The sequence below is a fragment of the Suncus etruscus genome, chromosome 5, assembly GCF_024139225.1.
Source record: "Suncus etruscus isolate mSunEtr1 chromosome 5, mSunEtr1.pri.cur, whole genome shotgun sequence".
In the NCBI taxonomy this organism is placed as follows: domain Eukaryota; kingdom Metazoa; phylum Chordata; class Mammalia; order Eulipotyphla; family Soricidae; genus Suncus; species Suncus etruscus.
In genome coordinates, this window is record NC_064852.1 from 149,972,028 (window position 1) to 149,990,930 (window position 18,903).

Genomic DNA, 18,903 nt, shown 5'->3' on the forward strand with positions numbered 1-18,903 from the left:
TCATTGGCCAGATAAGTGGAATCAACCCTAGTGACCAGTGCAGTGATCGATATCATGGTTAGATTGCCCTCACATCCAGCTGACCCTTGTTTGACGCCTGGAACCACACATGGTCTTAAGCACTGTTAGGAATGACCTCTGAGCACAGAGCCAAATCTAGCTTGCATACCTCTGGGTCTGGCCCCCAAACCAAAAATCAATGAAAACTTATCTGTGTATAGGTTTTCTATACAGGCCTAAATTGTAACTCAAGTGGTGGAGGACATGCCTTTTCTGTCCTGCTTTGCATCCAGAGCAGAATATAGATTCCATCTCTTTATACCACTAGAACCTGTCTTAGGTCTCCAGGTACCACCAATCAGGGACTGTAAATAAGAAAAGTCAATACATAAGTTTTATATAATTTGTGTCAATAAGAAGTGTAAGAACCAGAGATTGTAGGAGCTTACTTTGCATGTGGTTGATCCTGATTTGATTCCAGGCAAAACAAATGATCCCCTGAGTAATAACGGGGGGTGGGGGTGGGGAGGTCATTCCTGAGCACAGAGCCAAGAATATTCCTTAAGCACTACCTGAATTCCTGTCTTCCCAAATAGAAAAGGACTCCCCTGCAAAGCACATAGTTGCTATGTGGCCACACATTTCTCCACTTCTTCATACCTCACTGTGAACATATAAAGACACTCTTAACTCTAGTCACCTAGCCACATAACACACAGAAACAGTTTTAGATGATAAAAGAAGCAATCAGAAAGCAACACAGAACCCCAACAGGCTTAGTAAGTAAAGTTTTAGCCTTGAAGACTCAACCAACAATAACCAGCTATATAATTTATATCATAAGAACTTTAGAGAGGAAATGTGGAGGATACTTAAGGAATTTAACGAAATAATGGAATAAATAGCCAATAAAAGATGAGAGTAGAAATGAGGGAATTATAAGTGGAAATGAGGGAATTATAAGTGGAAATGATGGAACTACAGAGTTTTGTTGGTGAAGTGAAGAACCAATTGGAAGTTCTCAGCAACAGTGTATCAGCAACTGAAGACTGAATGAGATGCAGAAACCTCCAGACAACAGCAGAAGATGGGGGAAAATTTCTCAAAATAAATGAACAGCAGACAAGAGTACTCTAGGGTAACTGTGTCCAATAGGAACAACATAAAATTCATCAGGGTCCCAGAGACCAGGAAGGAAATTCTCATGTAGAAGCAATAGTAAAGAAATGAATACTGAGAAGTTTTCAGAGTTGAAAAGAGCATGCACTCAGCTTCAAGAGACCCAAGGGATACCAGATAAAATAGACCCATCTCAAATGACTTCAAGACACATCTTAATCAGAATAACGAAAGCCAGAGATAGAAATAGAATACTTAAAACAGCAGGATGAACAAAAGAAATAACAAAGGGATGTCCTTAGATGCACAGTAGACAGCAAGGGCTTATGAGAATGTCAGCAACAAGCCCTAGTCTTTCAAACCTTTTTTTGGACATTACTATAAGTGTACCATTAGTTTGATTCATACACAAGCAATGAGGGGGGCTTGCATACATCACAATATCAACCCAGTTTACAGGGGATTTCCTGCATTTTCTTGGCTAGAATAGGGTAGTTCATCCTAAGTACAGACAAGGTGGGCATCTTTCACCCACAATCTCAAAGCATACACGAGTACATGTTTATAACTCAATATAAAGTAAAATATATCGTAAATTTCCATCATAACCATAAGAATAAGTATGAGCAAATGTGGGCAATGTTATAGTGTCTGTTCTTTGTCTTCCACAGAGGCTCTCTCCAGACACCAATGAAAATGAAGCCAAGGCGATTGAAGAGCCACTCCTAAGTAAGAGTTCTCGGAGGTTTGTCATCTTTCCTATTCAGTATCCCACTATTTGGAAAATGTATAAACAGGCCCAGGCCTCCTTCTGGACTGCAGAAGAGGTAAGTGTCATCAGCTTGATGAGCATAGTTGTTGAGCAGACAGCCGGTGGTGGAAAGTGATTGATTGTCTTCTAAGATGCACAGACATGGATGAGCTGGATCAGTTAATGCCTGTGATTGTCCAGATTAACTACAATGTTCCCTGGTGCTTGGTGGTCAGGTGGTTTTTTTTTAGAAACACAACTTTTTTCCTGAGAAAAAAACAAGCAAACAAACACAACACCCAAATGTCATCTCTCTGGGCCAGACTTATTTTTTTTACTTCCAGTGTATTTGAACTATTTCTACTTTTAAACCAACTTTTTAATTTATTTATTTATTTGTTTATTTTTAGGCCATGACTCTGCATACCTGACTGTGCTTATGGGTAACTCAAGACTCTGTGCTCAGAAATCACTCTTGGCAGGCTCAGAATATATGGGATGCTTGGGATCAAACTTCAGTCAGCTGTGTGCAAGGCAAACGCTACCCATTGTACTTTTGCTTCAGTCCTCAAAACAGACTTCTGGTCAAATCGGATGAGTATGTACAACTGTGGTCAGCCCGATAGATTAACTGCAGCTCTGTCCCCCAGTATCTCCTCCCAAAATGGGAGTGAATTTCTTAGCACCCCTGCTTTCCACTGAGAGAAGAACCTGAGTGCAGCTGCTGAAATACACCTTCCTCATAGCCTGCCCTCTATGTTCACCATGCCACTCCTTGACTACCTTCAACCACAATAAGCCTGGCACAGCTGCCTAAGATACAGAACAGCTGCAGAAGGATTTCTGTTGGCCTGCTCTTTGCCTTGTAGGAAATGAGTCAAACACGACAAATGAGAAATAACCTCTGTGTTTGGTAGGAATAGTTGGCCATGCTCTTGATTGTTTTGTGGTCTGACTGAACGCTCAAAGTCATTGCTTTCATCTTGAAGGTGGTGTAAACTCCCTGCTTGAGCACACTCCTGGGAATGTCTTTATCTGTGTAGATGCTTATATCATTTAGATCCATCTATTTGATGCCCAGTTTTCCCAGAGATTGGCTCTTGGCCATGAACTTGACTCTGCCCTAAATTAGCAGGGAAGCTGGGAAAGTTTCATGATCTCTCTGTGATCCTAGGCCAACGGGGTCACTGAGGATGAATGAGAAATTCTGAATGTTACCTGGCACTTGGTAAGCCCTAAACATTAGCTTTGATTTAACACAGAAGGAAGGAAAACAAGGCTGGGTATCAGGGGCCAGAGCAATAACACAGCAGGTAGGATGTTTGCCTTACATGCAGTCAACCCAGATTTGATTTCCAGCATCCCATATGGTCCCCTGAGCCTGCCAGGAGTGATTTCTGAGTGCAGATTTCTGAGTGTTGCTGGGTGTGCCCCTATCCGCCCAAAAAGACTGGATATCATAAGGGGTCAACCTCTGAAACTTCCATTACACTGATTTTATTCAGTCACCTATATTTGTTGTATTGTTAACATTGTTAATATCATTGTAGCTCACCTATAGGTGAAAAAATCAACTCAAACATTCCCAAAACACAACATTTTAAAATTAGGTCAAAGTAGTTGGCACTCAGAATTGTCTTTAATGTTTTCTGTTAGATAGATGTGATCATGAAACAAATGCATCCATATGTGTCTGCCATTGCTCATGCTCAAAAGTACTTAGGAGTATTTACGTTTCTTGAACTGTATCTGGGAAATTGGTTGCAGCTTTAGCAAATATATTATAGCTTATAACCCTGACTAAGAAGCACTGACTTAAAAATTCACTCAAGTTGTTACATATTATTAGGTATCTTATTGGAAAAATTAAAAACATATTTTGAAGGAGACTCAAACACACTTATTTCCACACATTTTTATTTAAATAAATTTTATGCTATAGTTTGATCAATGTTAGGCTTTAATGATTTATAGTTTTGTTTTTGTTTGTTTGTTTGTTTGGTTTTTGGTTTTTGGGCCACACTCGGCAGTGCTCAGGGGTTACTCCTGGCTGTCTGCTCAGAAATAGCTCCTGGCAGGCACGGGGGACCATGTGGGACATCGGGATTTGAACCAACCACCTTTGGTCCTGGATCGGCTGCTTGCAAGGCAAACGCCGCTGTGCTATCTCTCCGGGCCCGATTTATAGATTCTTTTTTAACTGTTGTGGGTTTTTGTTTTTTTTTTTTTTTTGAGCGGATTTCATATATCTGGAAGCATGAATTCTATCCCTGGTTTTTCAGTGATTTTGTTGTTTTATTTTTTGTTTTGGGCTATGCTCAGGGCTTACTCCTGATTCTGCATTCAGGGATCACTCCTGGCAGTGCTTGGTGGGGACTATATGTGGTACCAGGGTTAAACCTGGGTCAGCTGCTTTCAAGTGACTTACCTGCTATATTATCTCTCCAGCTAGAGTTGAACATATTTTAATGGACCTACTAGCCATTCTAATGTCTTCTTTGGGAAAGTGCCTTTTCAAATTCTTTGCCCATTTGGACTTTGTTATTTGGTGGTCATTGTATTGCATTGTGTATGTTCTTTATACACATATACATATTTATACATATATATTTATATGCATATATTATATATACACAGTTTGTTTTGTTGGTCATACCTGGAAGTACTTAGGGCTTATTCCTGGTACTATGCTCAGGGAATCCTCCTGGCAGTGATCAGGGAACTGTACGGGTGGAAGGTATTGAACTTAGCTACATGCAAGACACGTGGATGCCAGGGAGCAAAACTGGGCAGCCATATGCAGAATAATCTGCAGTACTATCTCTCAAGCCCAAGTTCTTTATATTTTTTTATTAAACCCTCATCTGATGTGAAATAGCTATTTTAGTCAGCAGGTTTACTTTTTGTTTTTATGATAGTTCTTCTTTTGGAAACAAAAAGGGCAAACATAAAAGCAAACAAAAGCTTTTCATTCAATTCAGTCACATTTATTTTTTTTGTTTGTTTTTTTTCTAAAATAAAAACAATTTTTTGGGTCACACCCGGCAGTGCTCAGGGGTTACTCCTGGGTCAACACTCAGAAATTGTTCCTGGCAGGCTTGGAGAACCATATGGGATGCGGCCGGGATTTGAACTACCGTCCTTCTGCATGCAAGGCAAATGCCCTATCTTAATGCTATCTCTCCAGCCCCTTATTTTATTTCTTTCCTTTTATTTCCTTTGCTGTTGGTATTGAGTCTCCAAAGTCAGCTGAGTAATAGATGTGTATATCACTTATGTTTTTTCCTTATGTATTTTATTGTTTCAAGCTTCACAATGATTTTTAAATTGCAGATTTAAATTCTGTCTCTAAAAATGAATCCTAGTAAACACTTTCAAAAATATTTCTAAAAGGGCTATATTATGCAGTGCTTGAAAACCCAGTTTGTAGAACAATGTAGATAATACAGGAGTAATGTGCTTGCCAGTTCAAATTCCACATATGATCCCCCAATCTCTACCTAGGGTTGCTTTAGAGCAAAGACTCAGAAATAGCCTCTGAATATCACCAGGTATGATACAATTTCCACCCTTTCTTTTTGTTTTTTTTTTTTTTGTTTTTTGTTTTTTTTTTTTTTGGGCCACACCCTGTGACGCTCAGGGGTTACTCCTGGCTATGCCCTCAGAAGTTGCTCCTGGCTTCTTGGGGGACCATATGGGACGCCGGGGGATCGAACCGCGGTCCGTCCGAGGCTAGCACAGGCAAGGCAGGTACCTTACCTCCAGCGCCACCGCCCAGCCCAATTTCCACCCTTTCAAAAGCAAAAAACAATTTGTTACACATTTGACTTATTTCTAGGATAACAGTAGATTACCTACTAGTACAGTAGAGTGGTATTTAAAAAGTTGCTTATCAGGTATCTAATTATCTAACACTTTAGTAAATAGTGCATAAAGTATTAAAGTTACTGTTGAAAGTAATTTATTAACCTCAGTTCCTTTTTTTTTTGAGGGATGAATTTTGGAGATATATAAATATTCAGTTTATTGCTATAATGTTAACAGTTTTTACTCTTTGACATTTTACTGAGAACAAGGTATCTCTCAACTTGGGAAAGAAGTTAGTTTTTCCAAAACTTAGAACAAATTTTAGATTTTAGCTACAAGTTAAAATTTTTTTAAAAAATTTCTTATTTCAGGTCGACTTATCAAAGGATCTCCCTCACTGGAATAAGCTTAAATTAGAAGAGAAGCGTTTCATTTCTCACATCTTAGCCTTTTTTGCAGCTAGTGATGGAATTGTGAATGAAAACTTGGTAAGAGTTTTTTTTAATTTTTGTTCCCATCCAGGAGTTCAGTGATGATCATGGAAGTGAGAGTATGAGACAACATAAAAAAAATGATGTCTAGGAAATAAGTTTGGTGAAACTTATCCATTGAAAATGAAAGTTTGATGCAGCATCAGGGGAAAGGATACATTTGACTATTAAACTATCCTGAAATCAAGCATATTGTATCAAAACAATGTACAGACAAGAGTTTGGGTTGTTTTTTTTGTGTGTGTGTGTTTTTGTTCTTTTTGAGCCAGTGGTGCTTCTGGCATATTCCTGACTCTGTGCTTAGAGATTACTGTTGGTGGCTCAGGGACTGTATGGGGTTTTGTGGTTTGAAGGGTCCACCTCATGCAAGGCAAGAACCCTACCCACTGAACTATCTTTTTGGCCCCAAGTTTTATAAATTTTTACCCTAAAATATTAATCTTAATGGGGAATCTGTGTCTTTATAACCCCCTGGAGCCCTCCCTGTAATAGATCTTTAGGTGTGGCTTCCTACTTTTTAGACATGCAGCATGGTTTGTTGGGAGGTCTGCTTTTTTGCTAAACAGAGTCAAAAGAATAGAAAATTTAGAGTGCTCATGAATTGAAAGGGGCATCATTAGATCTCTGTCTGCTGTAGCAAAGAGATGACTTAATGCCAGTTCTACAAAATGGCTCATTTTCAGTCAATGTTCAAAAGTGTATTATGCATCCTAAGCACCCTCTCCACCTTTTAGGTAAATTCGTTGACTTACTTAAAAATATATCATGCAACTAGTTGGGGTTGGAGGTTTGGTAAAGAAACAGTACTGGTTAAATAACCCTTTAAATGTCTTTCTTATCTATTCTGATAGGACAGGCAGTTTTTGCAAGTGGGGAAGGAGAGGGGTCACAGGTTTGGGCCACACCTGGCTGTGCTGTGCTTCAGGTTTACTCCTAGCTCTGCGCTATGGATCACTCCTGGCAGACCATATGTGGTGCTAAGAGTTAGACCAGTGCCTTACTCTTGTACTATTTCTCCATCCCACAGCAGGCAGTTTTTTTTTTTTTTTTTTTTTTTTTGGTTTTTGGGCCACATCTGGCGGTGCTCAGGGGTTACTCCTGGCTATCTGCTCAGAAATAGCTCCTGGCAGGCACGGGGGACCATATGGGACATCGGGATTCGAACCAACCACCTTTGGTTCTGGATCGGCTGCTTGCAAGGCAAGCGCTGCTGTGCTATCTCTCCGGGCCCGCAGTTTTTAAGTAACAATTCTGATTTTCAGTATTTAATGAGATATCATAGAATTGGATCTTCTCCCCCCTATTTTCTAGGTGGAGCGCTTTAGCCAGGAAGTACAGGTTCCAGAAGCTCGCTGTTTCTATGGCTTTCAGATTCTTATCGAGAATGTTCACTCGGAGATGTATAGTTTGCTAATAGACACTTACATCAGAGATCCTAAGGAAAGGTATTACTGCTGATGGTTTAATTTTAAAGGTTTATTTATTGCTTGTTTATGTTAAGAGCAGATTCACTCACAATAAAAAATATGGGAGTTTGGGCCTGGAGACATAGCACAGAGGCATTTGCCTTGCAAGCAGCCGATCCAGGACCAAAGGTGGTTGGTTCGAATCCTGGTGTCCCATATGGTCCCCCGTGCCTGCCAGGAGCTATTTCTGAGCAGACAGCCAGGAGTAACCCCTGAGCAATGCCAGGTGTTGCCCCCCAAAAAACAAAACAAAACAAAACAAAACAAAACAAAACCTATATATATATATATATATATATATATATATATATATGGGAGTTTAGGAACATAATGTTTTCTGTTCCTTACTAGATTAAAAATTGTACCCACGGTTTGTAGGTTCATCCTGTTTAGTACTTAGTCTAGTTCAGTACTCAAATTTCTTTTTTGGGGTGGGGTTTGACCCACACCCAGTGGTGCTAAGGAGTTAATCCTGATTCTACACACAGAAATTGCTCCTGGGAGGCTCAGGGAACCATATTGAATGCCCGGGTTTGAACCTGGGTCTGTCCCAGGTCGTCAGCGTGCTAGGCAAACGTCCTATGGTTGTGATCTGACTCCAACCAAGTACTTAAATTTTGTTGTTTTTGTATTAGACCACTCATTTTAGCTTTATTTCCTTCTCTTTATGTCTATTCCATTTTGTTGGTATAGAGGGATCTGTGAACCAGAGAGTTACAAGTTAGCCTATGAAAATATATTTCAGTTAAGAAAAATAAGTGAATAACTTTGCCATTCATTTTTCTGTTTTCACAGGGAACTTCTATTTAATGCAATTGAAACAATGCCTTGTGTTAAGAAAAAAGCAGACTGGGCCTTGCAGTGGATAGCAGATAGGAAATCTACTTTCGGTATGTAGCTTTCATTGCCAGGGATCCATTTACCTCATGATTGGAGACTATTGTGTGTGGTGTGACCCTCCAGTACCAATCATAGTTAGAGTAGGGAAAGGACTAGCACATATCTTGTTAAGTGCCTTTAGCAGAGCCATAGTTTCTATTAATTAGAAGTTCACGATAAAATCATCTAAAGCTGTTGTCTGTTTGGTTTGACAAGTTGAAAATTGAAAGGCAGAGGTCTCCATGCACAGTTACAGGTGAGACTCAGTGTCATTGAGTCTGATGAGATTTTAATAATCCAGTTTCTTTCTGTTTTCAGGAAAGTTTATTTTAGGGGTTGTTATAGTGCCACAGTTTGAACCTGGCCCCTGAGTGCACCAGGAATGGTTCCCTGAGTATAAAGCCAGGAGTAAGCCCTGAGTACCACTGAGTATGGCCAAAATCCTCTGCCCTCCCCCCAAAAAAACAAAAGAAAATTTAGACTGCTTCATATGTGTGGTTTGAAAAGGGAGGAGGAGTCCAAGAGTTCAGTGAACTCAGCATTTGCTTTACATACAGGAAGCCCAGGTTTAATCTGGCACCACACGGTCCACCAAACACCAGTAAGAATAACCCCAAAGCACAGAACTAAGCCCTGCCAGGTGTGAGCCCAAAACAAAACAAAACAAAAAAATAGAAGGAAAAAATGTTTAACTTTATTTTTTTATTTTTGTCTTTTGGTCATACTCAGTGGAACTCAGAGCTTTTCCATGCTCAGGATTCCTGGCAATGCTCAAGAAACCATATGTAGTGCTAGAAATCAAACCAGGGTCAAATTTGTTTAAGGCAAGTGCCTTAACCCCTGTACTGTCTCTCCAGTTCCTCGACCCTGTTTGTTTTTAAATCACAGTTTCCTGGCAGTGCTTTTGGAAGTGTTGACAGCTAATCAATAAGATAATTTAGGTTTTTAAAACTGAACTATAGCCAACTCCCCACCATATTTGCCTTAAAATCTGTGTGCTACTTTCACCCAGTACATGTGTGCTAGACAGCTTATTGCTGACTCTCAGAGGTTCTCTTTGTCACCAGCCTGCCTATATCTGGCATAGTGTTTAAAGTAGCCATAGATTCCTGTTCTAGTTGGCAGAACTAGGACCATTTTACTTCCTGAAGACCCCCAGCTGTGATATTAACTTGTGGATTGTGTTTCTTCTAGTCAAGTAGCTGTAGTATTGATATAAAATATGTTTTTAAAATGTATATGTATTTCTTTCAGCATGAAAATTTCTGCAGTGCATACTATTTCAGAAAGTAAAACTATTTTATGTTCCCCAGGGGAAAGGGTAGTAGCCTTTGCTGCTGTAGAAGGAGTTTTCTTCTCGGGATCCTTTGCTGCGATATTTTGGCTAAAGAAAAGAGGTTTAATGCCTGGACTGACTTTTTCCAATGAACTCATCAGCAGAGATGAAGTAAGAACCAGAGTATTCTCCTAGTTATTTGTTTCTCTTCATATGTAGAGTTTATTTCCTTTTCTTTTCCTATCCTTATGGTGATACAAGAAACCTGGTAATGATAAGTAAAAAAATAACTATTTCCCCTTCATCTCTCTTAGCGTACCTCTTCAGTCACCTCTGTCAAGTCATAATGGCATTATAGTCCTGGCTTCTACCCTTGACCTCATTTTTTCTCTGTACATGGCAGAGCTTCTGGCTGATAATTTTTCCTTCCTCTGGATTCAGTTTCCACATAACAACTGAAAATTAACCTTTAACCCAGATACTGTGTGTGTGTGTGTGTGTGTGTGTGTGTGTGTGTGTGTGTGTGTGTGTGTTCGGGGTGTTTTTCACTAAGGACTCAAAAGCCTGCTAGACAAATTCTGAATGATCTGTAGGTGAATCTGGGAAGTTGCTCAACTGACTGGGGCGCAAGTTTTGCTGTGGAAGGGGATAGTTCTAAATGGCAGGCCTGGTTGGAGTGTGCTGGGTGTAGCCTCCAGACCCCCCTGAGCACTTCTTGGGAAATCCCCAAAGTAAATGAAACAAAAGCCCTGCTAACTCTGTCTCAGATCCTCAAATCATTTTCACATGCCTTCTTTTCCATTTTCTGCTTTATCTGCTCAGTCACTGAATCTTATCTCTGTATGTGGCATGACCGTTCATCTTTCCCATCCTTTCACCTGTTTCACCTCTTACTCTCCTCCTGCCACATTAAAACATACCTCTTCTGATGCAGTTAGGTAAAACCACATCTAATGAACAGGAATCTTTTTTTTTTTTTTTTTTTTGGTTTTTGGGTCACACCCAGCAGTGCTCAGGGGTCACTCCTGGCTCTATGCTCAGAAATCGCTCCTGGTAGGCTGGGGGGATCATATGGGATGCCAGGATTCGAACCTTACCTCCATGCTATCTCTCCAGCCCATGAACAGGAATCTTGGCCTCCTTCCCTCCTTCCCTCCCTCCCTCCCTCCCTCTCCTTCCCTCCTACTTTTCCCTCCCTCCCTCCCTCCCTCCCTCTCCTTCCCTCCCTCCCTCCCTCTCCTTCCCTCCCTCCCTCTCCTTCCTTCCTTCCTTCCTTCCTTCCTTCCTTCCTTCCTTCCTTCCTTCCTTCCTTCCTTCCTTCCTTCCTTCCTTCCTTCCTCCCTCCCTCCCTCCCTCCCTCCCTCCCTCCCTCCCTCCCTCCCTTCCTTCCTTCCTTCCTTCCTTCCTTCCTTTTGGGGCCACATTCGGTGTTGCTGAGGGATTTCTCCTGGTTCAGGAATCACACTCATGGCAAACTCAGGGGACCATATAGGATACCAGGGATTAAACATGTGTCAGTTGTGTGCAAGGCAAGCAACCCACCCACTATACTATTTTTCTGGCTCCCCTTTGTTTCCCTTCTTGGAGATTGTACCTGCACAGCTGATTGGTTCACTGCTCCTGGCTCCTCAGAGATTTATAGAATAATGGTCAGTACCTATATTTTTTAATACTTCAGAGTTGTTTGTTTTAAATTTAGCCTTTGATAATTTGAAGTATCCTTTTAAATCTAGAGAAGATATTTCACTAGTAAATGTTTTAAGATTAACTGTTCAGAAAGGTTATTTTACCCCTTCTGGTTTCTTCTGGAAATGCCAATTTAACTAGTAAAAATAATCCTTGAAGTATGCCTCTGATTTGTCTGATCTTTTAGTTGTCTTTGTGTTTTTCATAATTTATTTAGAAAAACCTAAGCATTGCTGATTTTCTTTACTACCCCTCTTTTCTTGGGGGCTCACTTTCCTTTATCATTTAGGATAGACTCAGCCTTGCTATCTATCATCTTTCTTCAACTCTGGGAACTGGCTCTTTTTTTTTTTTTTTTTTTTTTTTTGGTTTTTGGGCCACACCCGGAAGTGCTCAGGGGTCACTCCTGGCTGTCTGCTCAGAAATAGCTCCTGGCAGGCACAGGGGACCATATGGGACACCGGGATTCGAACCAACCACCTTTGGTCCTGGATTGGCTGCTTGCAAGGCAAACACCACTGTGCTATCTCTTCGGGCCCCTTGTTTTGGCTCTTTTAAGTTTCTTCTGTTGTTCGCAATTTCATACCATCTGTTTTGCCTTTTTTTTAACCTTTCTTGCTCTGTTCAAGTATTTAAGATTCTGTTCCTTTTCTGGTATCTGTCCCTTTTCTGGTATTTGCATAATTCATCTGATCTATGCATGTACAAAAGAATTTTCTTCTTTGCTTTAGTTCTCTGAAGTGTCATTTCAAATTATATTCATATTTGGCTTCCATTTTCATTGCACTGAAATCATTTTGGGAGTGCTCATGGTTGGCTTTTAGCTCTGTTTTCAGAGATTACTCCTGGCAATATTTGGGCACCAGAGGATTAAACTAGGAGTGCAGGGAAAATAACTTTAAACCTTATGTTGTCTGAATTCTGTTTTCATTTTGTTTTGCTTTGGGGCCGCACCTGGTGGTGTTCAAGAGTTATTCCTGGCTCTGCACTCAAAAGTCACTCCCATAATTTTGCATGCAAAGCAAGCACTATCCTACTGTGCTATCACTCCTTCCCCCAACTGGAGTAATATTGTTTTGATATTGTGTCTTTAAAAAAAAAAAAAGGATAGCCCCTTGATTTATATCCCCCCATCTGACAATTTTTTTAAATAAAAACATTGACTTTGATATCTGAGACTTGCCTCTTCATTCTTTTTGGGGAATGGGGCACACCTAGTGATGCTCAGGGTTACTCCTGGCTCTATGCTCCGAAATCACTCCTGGAAGGCCGAGAGGACCATATGGGGTTCTGGGGAATGGAACCCAGGTTGGTTGCATGCAAGGCAAACAATCACTCTGGTCTCTGCCTTGCCTCTTCCTTTAATGGTTGATGTTACCCTCCCCCGGTCAAATGCTCATCTTACCTGATGGTCAGGCCCACCCACTCCTGGAGGGGTCTGTGGTTGTTAATTCGTGAGAGGGGTGAGAGATTGTTAATTAGTGAGAGAGAGAGTGAAAGAGATTCATTGAGAGATTCAGCAAGAAGCCTCAGGAAGAGGCAGGGTGGAAAGAGGAGAGACAGTTGGGTGCAGAGAGGCTGTTTAGCTTAGAATCCACACATGGTGGTTGGAGCTTTATAATAAAGCTTCATGTCTCCTGACTTCTACTGACTGCTTGTGGATCATTTTCCTTGCCATTATCCTGAACCCTCAGACTTGCCAGGCTAAAGAAGCTACAGGCACCAGGCAGGCCGAGAAAGAACTCACCATTCATCTACCATCTTCAAGGACTTTTATTAATTAAATGAATTCAACAGTTATTGTTAATAACTAATATTATCACATCATCCACCATCTTCAAGGACACTTATTAAATTTAATTAATTCAACAGTTATTATCTCCTAATCATTTCTTAAAATTTCTTAGATATTATAAATGAGTGTATTTTTTTTTTTTTGGTTTTTGGGCCACACCTGGCGGTGCTCAGGGGTTACTCCTGGCTGTCTGCTCAGAAGTAGCTCCTGGCAGGCACGGGGGACCATATGGGACACCGGGATTCGAACCAACCACCTTTGGTCCTGGATTGGCTGCTTGCAAGGCAAACGCCGCTGTGCTATCTCTCCGGGCCCAAATGAGTGTATTTTTGTATTGGCCAGTTTGCTTGTTTGATTTTTCCTTTCCTAATACTTTAGTTACAGATTTGTTGTTAACAAATTCTTTCACTTTGACCAAGTCAGATTTGCTGGCAGTGGGAACTTTTCATTCTTGGTTATTCTAATTGGCATTTTTTGTTTGTTTGTTTTTGGGCCACACCCGGCAGTGCTCAGGGGTCACTCCTGGCTGTCTGCTCAGAAATAGCTCCTGGCAGGCACGGGGGACCATATGGGACACCAGGATTCAAACCAACCACCTTTGGTCCTGGATCGGCTGCTTGCAAGGCAAACACCGTTGTGCTATCTCTCCGGGCCCTCTAATTGGCATTTTAATGAGACTTGAAGGCAGGAAATTTTTGTCCTTATCAGTGCTGCTTCTGTTGTCTAGAAACTTCTCCTTGCAGTCCCAGAACCTATCTTATAAACTGTTACATCACTGTTTGAAATAGCTGATTAAATTTTCTTCAACAATAATGTTTTTCTTCTTTTATAGGGGCTTCATTGTAACTTCGCTTGCCTGATATTTCAATACTTAGTAAACAAACCTTCAGAAGAAAGGGTGAGAGAGATCATTTCTAATGCTGTTAGAATTGAACAGGTAAGCAGGTGAACATCCATAATTAGCTAGTTTCTCTTTCATATTTATACCATTATTAGGTTGGTGCATATGACTTTCTAGGTCCCAAAATATTTTATTGATTTTATGTGGTCAATCTGGCAGTACCAATTTGTGATATAGTGGAATTATTATGTAGGTTTTTTGTTTGTTTGTTGATTGGTTTTGATTTTTAGGTCACACCTGGTGGCGCTCAGGGGTTACTCCTGGCTCTATGCTCAGAAATCTCTCCTGGCAGGCTCGGGGGACTATATGGGATGCCGGGAATCAAACCATTGTCTGTCCTGGGTTGGCCGCATTCAAGGCAAACACCCTACCACTATGCTATTTCTCTGGCCCCCATTATGTCGTTTTGTTTTTGTTTTTGTTTTTTGGGCCACACCTGGTGACGCTCAGAGATTACTCCTGGCTTTGTGCTCAGAAATTGCTCCTGACTTGGGGGACCATATGGGATGCCAGGAGATCGAACCGCAGTCTGTCCTAGGCTAGCACACGCAAGGCAAATGCCCTACCGCTTGTACCACTGCTCCGGCTCCTTTATGTCTGTTTTTAATTTGATTTATGCCTGTCTTTTGATGTTAAAACTTTGTATATACTAAAATCTATTTAAGGGTTGGTCCTGTTGATAGGTTATATTTCATATTACAACTAACTAAATAATTTTAGCTTTAGAATTTCAGATTTTTTAGATCCTGGAGGGTAGTAATGGTTTTCCTCTTGGTCTTCTCAGCAGGATATATAGTTTGATGCAGGTGCCAAATGTTTATAGAATGAATAAGTAAATGAAGTCATGAACATAAATTGTAGCATGTAATGACCTTTGACTAGAAAGATTTGACTACTCATTTTATAATGTGTTTATCATTTGAAAGAATGAGCTCAAAAGTAAAATTAGGGGGGACTAGAGCTATATACAGCACAGCGGTAGGGCATTTGCCTTGCACACAGCCAATACCAGATGGAGCGCAGTTTGATTCCTGGCATCCCATATGGTCCCCCAAACCAGGAACAATTTCTGAGTGCAGAGCCAGGAGTAACCCCTGATCGCCACTAGGTGTGACCCAAAAATAAAAATAAAGTAAAATCAGGGCTGGAGAGAAAGTATAGGGTTAAGACATTCACCTTGCTTATAGCTAATATTGGTTCAGTCCCCTGTACCACATATGCTTTTCTGTGCACTGCTAGGAGTGATTCATCAGAGGCCAGAAGTAAGCCCTGAGTACCACCTGGAATAGCCCAACTCAAAAAAAAAAAAAAAAAAAAGGAAGTATTTTAGAAATATTTAATAGTCACTATTTCATATTAGGAGGAAGGGCATATTCAGGGATCACTCCTGGGACTCAGGACTCTATGGGGTATCATGGATTGAACCTGGGGCTGACTGCATGGAAAGCAATTGCCATACCCACTGTACTATCTCTGATGGCATTTTGGTATCTTTAGTTATATTCAGAATCAAATCCAAATGGTAATGTCTTATAGTTTTTTATGTGGATGCTTTGTGGCTGTATTTCATTGTAGATTATATATTGGCTTATCTTACTTAGTTGATCTTCCAGCCCACATATCCATATGATTTCTTAGTTAACTTGAGTTTTCTATGGTTGCCAACTCCCTTGAGTGGCCATATTCCCAACAGCAGACATCTTGGGTGCATTATTTCTAGCTATTTTGGTACAAAAATTTTTTGTTTCATTTTTCTTTTGTATCAAGAAAGCATATGAATTTATATCCTTCATTCCTGAGTATTTATTTTATTTAAGTTGTTTGAAAATTGGTGAGAATATGAAATAATGCTCCAAACATTTTCAAACTAGTGGACATTGTTTGCCATATTGAAAGAACCTATTCATGAGTACTTTTCCTTTAAAAGTGATTTTAGAAGATTTAAAAAATCCAAAGTTTTAAAAAATCAAAAGCCTCTTTTTTGTGGGAGGATATATATTTGTTATTTTGTCTTATATCTGTCCTATTGTTGCTTATATTTAAGGAGTTTTTAACAGAAGCTTTGCCTGTTGACCTCATTGGAATGAACTGTTTTTTGATGAAACAGTATATTGAGTTTGTAGCAGACAGGTTACTTGTGGAACTTGGATTCTCAAAGGTAAGTTTAAAAGTATATTTCTTACTATGGTTAAAATGTTCCACATCGGGCCCGGAGAGATAGCACAGCGGTGTTTGCCTTGCAAGCAGCCGATCCAGGACCAAATGTGGTTGGTTCGAATCCCAGTGTCCCGTATGGTCCCCAGTGCCTGCCAGGAGCTATTTCTGAGCAGACAGCCAGGAGTAACCCCTGAGCACTGCCGGGTGTGTCCCAAAAACCAAAAAAAAAAAAAAAAAAATGTCCTAGTCACTGGAGAGATAGCATGGAGGTAAGACGTTTGCCTTTCATGCAGAAGGACGGTGGTTCGAATCCCGGCATCCCATATTGTCCCCCATGCCTGCCAGGGGCGATTTCTGAGCATAGAGCCAGGAGTAACCCCTGAGTGCTGCCGGGTGTGACCCAAAAACCAAAAAAAAAAAAAGTCCTACTCACTGTATGGCTACTTAACTATTACATTTCACTAAAGGCATTTGTGACATACTATTCTACTTTTATTTGTTTTAAAATCATTATTATGAAGGCTTTGTAAATTACAGTCAAGTTAATATTTATGCTCTAGACATACAATGTGACTGCACTATACCTACCACCAACGTCTGATTTTCCTTTCTTTTGTCTAGTCTACTTTAAAAATGTCCATGACAGGGCCTGAAAGATAGTACAGGACTTAAAATGCTTGCTTGAAATGTCAGGGGACCATGGTTTGCTCTCCAGCACAGCATATGGAACCCTGGTATCGCCAAGATTTATTCCTGAGTGCAGAGCTAGGAAAGTCTCCTGAGCACTGCTGAGTGGACCACCTCCTAACCAGTAAATAATCCATGACAGAGCCTTATTTTGCATAAATAAGTGGGTTTCACAGAATCCTTTTGCGTTTCAACTGAAATTTAGAACAGAAATAGAAGGCGATGAATCATAGAACTAAGAACTCACAAATTATTTTGTCAAGGTTGTAGCTATTTCTTTCATTGAACTATCTTTTTATTTTGGTGGAGGGGGACCTCCCTAGCAGTGTTGGGAGTAACTAGTGCTACATATGGTGGTGCCAGGGGAGATATCTAGTGCTGTGAATCAGAGTTGGGGCCCTGTGTGTGCCAACCATGTGTTCTGATCCACAGATCCCCTAAAGAGTTATCCTTGGACATTGGGGTTATTTGTGTGTGTGTGTGTGTGTGTGTGTGTGTGTGTGTGTGTGCGCGTGTGTGTGTGTGAAGAGCAATACTCCTCTGTGTGTGTGTGTGTGTATGTGAAGAGCAATACTCCAAATATTTTCAAACTAGTGGATATTGTTTGCCATATTGATAGAACTTATTCATGAGTAAATATATATACACACACATATACATATTTACCTTCATATAAACTCTACATGTTTATTATAATTAAGGGATCAATGTTTATAAATAGAGAACAGTCATTTGGAAGACATTAACTGACATTATTTAACTAATTTGGGAGGAAAAATCCCAGTGGTGCTCAGGGATCTGGAGGCCATTATCATGATATTTGGCTCAGAGGTACTGCCTGATGACTTTGTGACAATGTGGTGCTGCTCCAGTCATGAGCAGGTTGTCTCAGTCCACTTAAGTGGAGGTGCAGAGTACTCTTGAACCCTGAGGATCCTACTGGTGACAGAATCCATAGTGGAAGATCTAAGTTCTGTGGTTCTTTGTGTGGGAGATTATATGAGTTACTCAGAATTGCTAGTAACCATTATTTTGTTCCTTTTTAGGTCTTTGAGGCCGAAAACCCCTTTGACTTTATGGAAAACATTTCATTGGAAGGAAAAACAAATTTCTTTGAGAAGCGAGTTTCAGAATATCAACGTCTCGCTGTTATGACAGAAACCACTGATAATGTCTTCACCTTGGATGCAGATTTTTAAAACCCTCTCTTTTTAAAAAAATTTTTTTTTATTTTTGAGCCACACATGGTAACACTCAGGGGTTACTCTTGGCTCTGCACTTCAGAAATCGCTTCTGGCAGGCTTGGGGCACCATATGGGATGCCAGGAATTGAACTCGTGTCTTCCCAGGTTGGCTGAATGCAAGGCAAATGTCTTACTGTTGTGCTATTGCTCTGGTCCCTGGTTTCTTTTTAATACTATCTTAATGCACTATGATTATGAACATGTTTGTAGTTGGGTTTCAGTCATAAAAAGTACACCCCTTCATCAGTGCATTGCCCGCCACTTACCTGATAAGTAGTATCAGAGAACCTATAAGGCACTGATAGGACTTTACAAGAACAAAAAGTAGACTCCATCAAAAAAAGAGAAATTCCTCAATGAGGAGGTAAAAGTGCAACTTGTTGCACCAGTGCAATTTTCCTGCCACAATTTTTCTCCATTTCCTACCTTCCCCCTCACCTCCTGCCTGTCTTCAATAGAGGCATTTTATTTTATTTTTTTTATTTCTCTGTTGTTGTCAGGGTAGCTGTTAGTGTAGCCATTTCTCTAGCTGCACATACCACACCAAAAAAATGCTCTGCATCACTAATCATCAGGGAAATGCACATATAGAAGAAAACAAAGAGAATATTTATCTCAGATATTGGAGATCTTTATTAATTTAT

The 18,903-nt window shown here is 40.4% G+C and overlaps 1 protein-coding gene across 1 annotated transcript; it reads left to right on the forward strand.

Moving 5' to 3' along the window:
• The first annotated feature begins 969 nt into the window (after positions 1 to 969).
• Positions 970 to 18,352, forward strand: RRM2B (ribonucleotide reductase regulatory TP53 inducible subunit M2B). Its single transcript, XM_049772948.1, has 9 exons — positions 970 to 1,032; positions 1,791 to 1,946; positions 6,049 to 6,165; positions 7,480 to 7,613; positions 8,430 to 8,524; positions 9,827 to 9,960; positions 14,103 to 14,207; positions 16,216 to 16,329; positions 18,062 to 18,352. Exons 1-9 carry the CDS (start codon positions 970 to 972, stop codon positions 18,212 to 18,214), a joined length of 1,071 nt encoding a protein of 356 aa, XP_049628905.1. The 3' UTR covers positions 18,215 to 18,352.
• The last annotated feature ends 551 nt before the right edge of the window (positions 18,353 to 18,903 follow it).